This window comes from Haliotis rubra, unplaced genomic scaffold (genome assembly GCF_003918875.1).
Source record: "Haliotis rubra isolate DU_JTF1 unplaced genomic scaffold, ASM391887v1 Scf250, whole genome shotgun sequence".
In the NCBI taxonomy this organism is placed as follows: domain Eukaryota; kingdom Metazoa; phylum Mollusca; class Gastropoda; order Lepetellida; family Haliotidae; genus Haliotis; species Haliotis rubra.
Window position 1 is genome coordinate 1,117,034 of NW_025766559.1, and position 10,573 is coordinate 1,127,606.

The 10,573-nt window shown below is 42.0% G+C and overlaps 1 protein-coding gene across 1 annotated transcript; it reads right to left on the bottom strand.

Moving 5' to 3' along the window:
- Positions 1-2,412: 2,412 nt before the first annotated feature.
- Positions 2,413-6,899, bottom strand: LOC124279506. Its single transcript, XM_046715335.1, is given in 3 exon segments — positions 2,413-3,579; positions 3,582-4,308; positions 6,632-6,899. Coding segments are annotated over 2 exon segments (819 nt in total). The 5' UTR covers positions 4,069-4,308; positions 6,632-6,899; the 3' UTR covers positions 2,413-3,247.
- Positions 6,900-10,573: the final 3,674 nt, after the last annotated feature.

Sequence of the window (10,573 nt, forward strand, 5' to 3'; positions counted from 1 at the left end):
TATTCCAGCAACAACATGGCGCGGACACCAGAAATGGGCTTCACACATTGTACCCATGTGGGGATTCGAACCCGGGTCTTCGGCGTGACGAGCCAACGCTTTACCCACTAGGCTACCCCATCGCCCCATTTTATTTTACAGTTCTTCATTGCTGTATCGTGAAAGAACCTCCATCGAAACGCCGCCAGAAACAAACCAGACGTTGTTATCAACATATAGGACTGAACGGTATTGTTTAAAATTTCTTTTATTGTTCATTTATGTTTCGCAATTACTCATCAAAAACATTTTCATTCAACACCCGAGTAGATGTTGACAAAGAAAAGGACTTAAATAAGTTATGTTCCTAATTTGTTGTACAATTTTTATCATAAAGTCTTTCCACTGAATCCCACATGGGCACAATGTGTGTGATGCCCATTTCTGGTGTCCCCTGCCGTGATATTGCTGGAATATTGCTAAAGGCGGCGTAAAACCCAACTCACTCACTCACTCACTTTCCACTGAACAAAGACTCCTTGTCATGTCGTTGACACCATAATAGTTAGATCTAATGCGTACAAGTGCGCTGCAATATCTTTCAGCATAGGTGTACACTCGATAATCTCCACGCCATGAGCTTGCATGAAGTATTAGAAAACAACGCAGCACTCCTAGATCTAAGTGTCTGACTCACATTCAAGTAGAATTTGTCGTTTAACCACATACATTTTTAAACTAGCCAGACATATGATTTGGTGTGAATAAAAAAAAAAAAAAAATTAAAAAGGGTATAAAAATCAACAGAGAAATATGAATGTGTCGATTATGCAAAGCAAGGAATTAATCTTAGGACTGGTTTATTGCATGTGTTGAATATCAATCCATCCGCTTAAATCTGGGCCTGTCCATTGTCATGCTGGCGTTACACGACAGAGGGGGTAATTTATTGTCTAACTTTGGCACTCAGACACGTCTACAATATATACTCCAACGGCCCAACTCCATGAACTTTCTCGATATACAACACGTGACCGTTGATTCTCACGGGTCTTGTTTATAACACGCCCCAGCCAATCAGCAGTGATCTTGGTCTCTGAGTGGCACGTGTATCATAATACCACGGATAAAGTTTCTGAACGTTGTTCTTGCTGTCAACCACTGGTTTGTGTTGTGCAGACTCGCTTATTGGAAGGACAATTCGGTATAAGTGGATATTCCCTTTTTAAGAAATCCGCATATCAAGCCCTCATTGAAGACTAAACACAAGTCAATACTAAGATTTGAAAAGGAACCGACCTATTACGATGATGTGTATTTAAACTATTACCTTTGTTGCTGTGTGTGTGTGTGTGTGTGTTTTAGAGGAAGTGACTTAGGGAGTGAGTGTGATAGAAAAAAGAGAGTGAGTGTGTGTGAGTGAGCGTGTGTGTGAGAGAGGAGTGAATTTAGTTTTACGCCGCACTGAGCAATTTTCCAGCTATATGGCGGCGGTCTGTAAATAATCGAGTCTGGACTAGACAATCCAGTGACCAACAGCATGAGCTGGGACAGATAGAGACCCATCATAACGGCCTGATTATACTCTAATATTGTCCCGACATTCCACATTCCCTCACTCACCCAATGAAGTCACTGAAACTGACCGCCCGATCCACTGTGTTGCCTTTTACGACATACATAAACTTCTCACACTTTGCTAAGGATCACAAAAATTCCCAACTTTACCTAAACGTAGATTTATATTTTGAAAGTGTATACAATTAAAACTAGATAAATAATGCTATGGTGACCCCTCTTTAGGCAAACAGCCACTTTAATCTAACCTTATGCACATGATACATGAGTAACCATAAAAATGGTTTTCATGGCACCAATCAACCAATTTGCAAATCATGGAACGAGTCATTGACAAGTACACAATACCTGTCAATAGCAGGTTTGGGATCCACAAGATGAAATGACAAACTGAAACCTAGGATCATGCTTATAATAAGCTTACTAATAGATATTTAAACCAAATTAGACCCCACATCATACTTTTCTGTTGAATCAATGATTTGATCCATAGCAAAGTGTGAATAGTATAGGTTTCTCGAAGATTTTCATTTCATCCACAATGCCCACAGATTCAGTCTGATCCAATCCATCAATAAGAAAGCAATTACTTAAATTGTGGATGTTTTATTGCATGATGGTCAGGTGGATTTTGATGTGGACATCAGACAAATACTCGGAGTAATTCTACAGTGGATTGCCTGAGATGACTTATCCTTTAAGGTAAAACGGAATTACAATACTCGGAGCAATTCTACAGTGGATTGCCTGAGATGACTTATCCTTTAAGGTAAAAGGGAATTATCAGTATACTCGGATTATAAAGTTGAAGTTTTTAAACTTGATTCACACCGACCATACGCATACAGCCGGCTGTACGAGAAACACCATTTTAATATATGTTACAATCCATCTGGTTACATACATATACAAGCCAAAGCATATTGGCATCTAAGCAGACATAATAATGTTCATAACATATATAGGGCATAACTAACCCAAACAGGTGTAGACGAGAGCCTGTTTGGTGAGAGAATGTCGTTTTGCGCCACCTTTAGCAAGGAATATGAGTCCTGGAAACCCCAGAAATTGGCTTTACCTGGTGACAACCCATGTGGGGAGCGGAACCCTGGAATTGGGTCTTCGACATTGACGAGCGAACGTTTTAACCACCATGACAACCCAACGCTTGCTTAATATTTATATGCTCTGATGTTCTTGTATAAAATGGCGTGCCCAGTAAATGTCTACTCACTGCTCCGTCATCAGACTGACGTGTGACAAGAATGTCTGAAATGCTTGTATCTGAGTCAACAAACTATTTATTCTGTCTCCGAAATGTTCTACTGTATTAGATATAAGCATGAAGGTAATTCCCCCTTTATTAAAAAAAACAAGTTTAGGAAACAGCAGAGGAACACTGTCACTGCTAAACACACACACAGTACGGCGGTTATCGGTGAGTGAGTCGGGTTTTACGCAGCTTTTTATACGCAATATTCCAGCAACATCACGGTGGGGGACACCAGAAATAGGCTTCACAAATAGTACCGATGAAGGGAATCAAGACCGGACTTTCCGGGTGACAAGCGAAGGCTTTAACCACTAGGTTCCATTTGACAGAATTTCCATTTGAGTCACCCGATGGTACACCATGCTACCCAATGTCCCATATCTGGACCTGCACAATGATGTAGTTCCTGGTTTTGCTTCATTCAAAATAATCATCATCATCCCGCCTGTTCTGTGGGTCCCAGTCATACCATCTCTCAACATCCCGGGGTCGATAACTGCGGGTATGTGCTTCTTGCTCGAATTTAGCCGGGGTCCGGAACGCCCTGGGGTAGTCGGCGTCATCAGCATACCCCTGCGGCTTGGCGTAGATGTGGTACTCGCCTTTATCCGATGTAATCCGAATGTCAGTTTTGGGATACTTCCCGTACGTTGCTTTCAACTCTCGTTTCATAAAATCCGGTAACCCTGTAAAATCCCTTGAAGACCTTTTCAGATGCACTGTTACAAGCCGGCCAAACTCCAACACCCTTCCATGAAGAAACTCTCGTCAGTCACGTGATGAGCCATTGGCGGTGGGGGTACGGGTGGTGGAGGAGGGGGTGGGGGTACATAATACGGGCTCTGCACCCCAGGGTAGGGGTTATAGTACGTGGGTTGAACCGAGCCTCCCCTCACCTCCCCGTATGGTCCATACGTGTAAAAACGGGTGTCCGGTTGCTGGCTGTACGCCGGAACTGTTTGAACTTGTCGCGGTGCATGATGGTTAATTCCAAAGTACGACGGTATGGGTGGAGCATGTCCGCTTGGGATGTTCGGGTACGGGTACGGGGGTATGTGGTTGTAACGGCTGTAGTCGGGCTGTGGAGCCGTGTACCCGGTTCGCCCGAACGTCGGATGAGATCGTGGGTTGTCGTCTTGTAACGAGCCTACCATTTTGTTTGTGTTGAACACTTCTAGAGCGGGAACCTCTAAGATCGGACGTTGTCCAAACCGGGAACTAACAACCGGATCCGCCATTGCTAAACCGGAACCGGAAATGTAAGATGGATTTTTGTAGAACGTTTAAGTAATGTCTTGTAACTCTGTTTGTATTTGGCAGTTGAAAATCCTTGTCACACAAAACGAATTCAAGTTCCACGTATCTCTGTCGAAGATGTTATCCAAAACGTTTCATTTTAACCCAAAACATTTTGCTATGTTACACACCATCCATGAAGGAATCACTTGACGATCCCCAGTGAGTCTTGCTGCGAATACCTGGAAATAAACATAACGGGTTGAAAGCAACAATAACTGTTATTTGATTTTATGGACCCCCTGAGAGTAATCAAAAATTGCATTTCGTGTTGTTGACAACCTGTAATGCTGCATGTTCAAGCTGCATGACGTCGGCCTGTTACAAATCAATACCCGACAAGCCAGTGATTGATACTGTAATCATCCAGGTTATCGATTCAGTTTGGTTACCGAGCAACTGCGGGCCCACATATTTCAGTGTAATCACTTTCACAATTAATTGTTTTCTTTGTCACAGAAAAACAGTTCATTGTGGTTATAATATCACATAGTTTACCGCCTACTGCAGTACAACACATATATTACAATCCTTCATCAATGTAACCCAGTGTAGATCCGATTAGAATTGATCTTCAGTAACCCATGCTTGTCGTAAGAGGCGACCACGGGGTTTGGTTTAGTTTTACACCGCGACGGTCTGTAAATAATCGAGTCTGGACCAGACAATGCAGTGATCAACAGCACGAACATCCATCTACTCAAATGTAATACAATGACATGTGTCAACCAAGTCAGCGAGCATGACCACCTGATCCCGTTACTCGCCTCTTACGACAAGCATGGATTACTGAAGATCAATTCTAACACGGATCTTCATGGGTTACAACATTAGGGATTGTGGCAATTTAAGGAGCTAGTGGTTCATAAATAAAGTAAACAGTTACTTTAAAGTAAAAATAAAATTGGCTCGATCGAATCATCTTAACCTTATCACTTTAAGACAGTGTTTAATAGAGATCGTTCCCTTTCATTATGACTTCATCGTGTATCCCCTTCCACGGGGATCTTTTAGAATTGCTATGGATCATATTCAAGAATGTTCATCTTCAATAGTGTATAACTGAACATACCGGTAATCTCCCAAAACTATCAATCAAGTGGAGAGACCACCTATTCAGTGGTTCCGCGCCATAAGACGGGGCGACAATGAAAGAGGAATGCAATCCCCAAACATGTGTAGATTTTATGTCCTTGTCTCTGTGCACAACAATGGTATCCAGCAGTGTTCGAGCGTTTATTGACAGCCAATATCGACTTCCATATACCCTGAATTCGCTGCACTGCATGGGTACAGTATCACGGGGTTACAGCTAACGGTGAACTAGATCACTGGCCTACAGAAAAGCCGCGACTGCTTCGGCTTGAGCACTTAGGCTATTAAGGAAAGCCCTTAACGGAGGGCTGGCTGTAAAAGTGTCAGGGTTGCTAAATCTGTGATAGGTATTACAATTTGAACGCGAACATGTGCCATTTATTTACTGATAAAATGTCTTTCAGAGCTACTGTACGTGAACTCAGATATACACTAAAACGTTTGACGCCTTCAGTTATTATTATTACTACTACTTATATATATTGGGCGATGGGATTACCTAGTGATCAAAGCGTTCGGTTTTCACGCTAAAGACTCGGGTTCGATTCTCCACATGGGTACAATGTGTGAAGCCCACTCTGGTGACCCCCGCCATGATATCGGTGGAATATTACTAAAAGCGGCGTCAGACCATACTCACTCACTCCCTCATTAACTTATAGCCAGAACTGCTATTGTAGGGTCCCTAAGTTACGTTTATCTGTTCTAAATTATTCATTTGTTAAAGATGTAGATCAGTAGATTCTTTGAGTAAGGCATCTACTCGTAAGCACAGAAAGTCAGCGATCTAATCCACTCAGCCACCTTCTTTTATAAATTAGGTACCTCACTGTGAGAGTCTGGGTTCAAATCCCGGATGGGACTCATTCCACAAAATATATTAGAATTTGCTCTTTACTGACGTGTTACATTTGACCCCAATACTAAAAGGCATCGTTTATTCAGTGTTGTAGGGACCGTACGTAGTGGGAGGGATACCTAAGTCCAGAAAATCAAATTAATCAATAGTCAATGCCACTCAATAGTCAAGACAACATGCCCAGTACTACGTCATTAGGTGCTGTAATAAGCATACCTGATCAGCTGTTAAAATCAGATAAACAACCCAAAATATTGATTAGTAATCGAATTGACTATTACTTGAGATATAGTCAACTACGGTTATACCGAACTCAAACTGACCACTAATTTTAGTTCGTCATAACCGTAGTTCGTTATACGCGTTTCAACTAAAATATACAGCGAGTGGTGGGAACCCAAGAAACAGTTCGTTATGTCCGTTTGTTCGTTATCAAGAGTGTTCGATACAAACGTAGTTTACTGCATTACTAGTCAGGATGATTATTATCATACTTACACTGGTATTAGGACCGTGGTTAGTACTTGATAGGCGGGTTATGTCGTACTCACCTTCAACCCGAGTCAGGCTTCAACACTGTCACTGTGTATTCGTCACAACATAGCTACACTCGACCTCAAAGGAAAGTTCCTTATTCTAGTCTCCTAGCAGTAATTAAGGTATATCTCTCACACCTGAGTATCCAGGTAAAGTCCAGGTGTTCTTGGTGACCCCTTCCCCCGATCTTGATAAGGGGGTAACGATATACACGGGATAATGCGGGTATCCACAACAACGCCTAATGTCTTCTCGTGGCCGTCTTCAGTACAGTCTCACCCACTCGAGTTGGCACTTTCAATAAGGCTGAGGACCTCGTTATGATGGCTTTATAAGACTTGGTTTTCATTCAACGCGAAGACGTCAACCTCATATGTCCTAATAACGGGTTATTGCGGGCGGTAGATAAACCATTCATATTTGGGGATTGAGTGATATCAATAATACGATAAGATCAGTTAAATATATTGATTTGACTTTTACATTATATTAAATTAGTCCAATTTATCAATAAAGATAACTTAATATAAATAAACAATCTTTATATCCGTTTAGTATTTATGCTAAAGAGAGACGAACTTTAGGCGGTTTAGTAGCCCAGGAATCCTAGTTCAATCAATAGTTAACTACCTACCTACCTACCCTCTCTCTCTCTCTCGATGCCCATGCTGTTGATCACTGGATTGTCTAGTCCAGACCCGATTATTTACAGACCGCCGCCATATAGCTGGCATATTGCTGAGTGCGGCGTAAAACGACAAACAAAACAAAAAAACAACCTAACTAGGAAAGACACATCTACACATAATATAAGAAGTGTATTTCAAGACATACCTGAAGGACTTTCTTGTTATTTTGCCTTTGATCATATTCTTGGAATGTCAGCGTTCAAAACACCTGCCTGCCCGACCGCCCGGGACGGGTTATTTCCAACACAGACTGCCAGATTCTTAAAAGAAAGTAGACATCCAAAAAAAGTAGACATTTGAGAACTAGATTGACCAACATAAAGTACAAACGTATTGAAATGTGTTTTGGGGTGTAAATAGGCATTGAAAAGTTAAGGTCTATGATACCCGAAACCTATGATCAAGAACTGATGCTGATGAGGTGTTCTGAAAAAAAGATGTGACTGACTGACTGAGTTTAGTTTTACGCCGCTTTTAGCAATATTCCAGCAATATCACGGCGGGGGACACCAGAAATAGGCTTCACACATTGTGCCCATGTGGGGAATCGAACCCGGGTCTTCGGCGTAACGAGCCAACGCTTTAACCACTAGGCTACCCTACCGCCCCACAAAAGATGTGAGGGGTCAGGAGTAATTCAGAGAGATTTATTTTGCATGAACAACTTCCTGAAAATATTCATGATGCCTATTTTTTCAGCATTTTATCATTTTGTATTTCTTGCATAATAACAAGACATGAATAACTGAAAGTGAAAAGCTAACCGTGCGATCTTGACACACAAAAAAAGTAGTGTTGTGGATTCGATAATTTTGAGAGTAAAGTTGGCCTGCTTGTTTTAGGAGCCTCAATTAGCTGTGCAGAGTTGCGTCCCTTAGTCCTCCAGATCCAATCTCGCGCTGATATAGTTCTTGTTTTGTCAACACCGTCCTTGTGTTCAAGGGTTTCAACAAGGTGTTAAACATCTGTGACTTCGAGCGTTTCACTCAGATCTTAGTGAAACGCTGTGATACAACTGAAATACTTTGACTGCGGCGTAAAACTAAACTCACTCACTGTCCCAAACGCGTTTCTCGCGATCTCACGTTCACAATCTCGCACCAACCTGACCAATAGCACAATAACCCGACACCGTGACATGGCGGGTTTCATTCTACCAGCGGCGTTAAGCTCTCACTATCAGATGCATAGCTGTAATAGTCTATTTAATATAAATCCCATATCGCACCCCTCCCGTAATAACCGATCTACAGTCGGACCGCCCTGGAAGTACCGTTATTCCTGTCACAATTCCCGTGACGCGGTCCACCCTCAGTGTCTAAGGAGAACGGGTTGTATTGACTCGGTGGTAGACGAGGCAATGCAGATGGATGAGTTGGAACATGTCGAACACACCGTCTCAACTGCAGCCAGTTTCTACTTGGCCTTGACCATAGAACTGAGTGACCGCGGTGTCTTCAGTTGATGGCTCTTAGCGCACATAGAACTGTATGCCGAAACGGGGTTTTCGAATACAAATCTACTGTTACTTATGCCGATGTTCTATGAATATTCATGGAAGTTTTATGAATATAGATGTGTTGGATCCGAATAGCTTTACTAATACTGGTGTATGGGTTTTTTCCGAATATATATTATTAATAGTGTGTGAATGAGTGATTGATATTCCAGCAATATCACTGCGGAGGACACCAGAAATGGGCTTTACACATTGTACGGATGTGGGAATCGAACCCGGGCCTTCGGCCTGACGAGCGAACGCTTTAACCACTAGGTACCCCACCGCCCCGTATTATCAATAGAGATCTGAGAGTCCGTAGAGATTAAGTATTTCTCGAAGACAGACACGAGCTTTATGAATACAAACGGGAAGGTTACGGACACAGTTTTACGATAACAGGAGCGTAGTTTACGAATATTGAAGTAATTTTTACGAATTCGGATGTGATTAGTACGAATAGAAGTGTATGCGTTACGAACACAGATGTTAGTTTTACGAACGGATATATAGGAATCATAAGATTATTTCAGGTTATTCAAGTGAATATATGTGTTCCTAACGGGCCTTTTGTCTTTCGCACATATTTTAGACTTCTAATGATTCTTAAGTGAATAAATGAGATAGCTATCTCGCAATAGAAACAACAGAGAAGAAACTTGCTGACTGGGACGACGGTATATAGTGACTTGTTCCCCTTTGATGTAGCTGACAAAGCTGATAAAGACAATGGCCGACCTATCGCACCCACAGTGGCACTAAGATACAGATAATCGAAATAAGAACTGTAGAAATACCAAGCCCTCTTGTTCCAATAATGGATCTTGTATCCTGGTCGTCACCATTATATTAAAGTGGGTAATTATGTATAAAGCTTGTACATTTTGTACTTGTGTAAATAAACCATACATGAAGTAAACGACTCGTGGTCGTTGTTAATGGCTGTAACAAACCCTTGACAGAGAATCAACCACTCGGGGATTCCGCCTCATGGTTCAGTCTCCTGAAGTGTCCTCGCCGCCAAACACTCACAACTGCTAATGCGGAGTAAAGCCTGCCTGAGTTTAGTTTTACGCTTTTAGCAATATTCCAGCAATATCACGGCGGGGGACAGCAGAAATTGGCTTAACACATTGTGCCCATGTTGGGAATCGAACCCGGGTCTTCGGCGTGATGAGCCAACGCTTTAACCACTAGGCTATCCCACCGCCCGCGGAGTAAAGCAATATCCACTTACTCGCTGTGTTATTGAACAATAATCAACGTATGGTTTGTTTCTTAACTAAATCTCGTAAAGTAAAACAGTGATGTACAGTAAAACCTGCTAACACCGGCACCTGTCTAATCCGGCACACTGTCAAAACCGGCATAAAATTTTGGTCCCGCCATTTTACAACGATATTATGATCATTAAAACATTGTCTTATCCGGCACCTGTCTTTTCCGTATAACCATAGTAGCTGCAGTAGTAGAAGAAATGGTAGTAATAGCGGTACAACACTGCAGTAGTAGTAGTAGTATCAACAGCAGCAGCAGCAGCAGGACGAGGAGGAGGAGGAGCAGTTGTAGTAACAGTACAAGCAGTAGAAGTACACCTCTGCATTAGAAGTGGTTGTAGTAGTAGTCTTCGTAGAAACAGCAGTAGCAAAAGAAGCAGTCGTACTAGTTGTAGTAGTAATAGCGGTACAATTCTGCAATATTAATATACATTGTAATTAGTAGTAGTTGCAGTAGTCGAAAGAGGATAAGGAGCAGTAGTACTGTAGTAG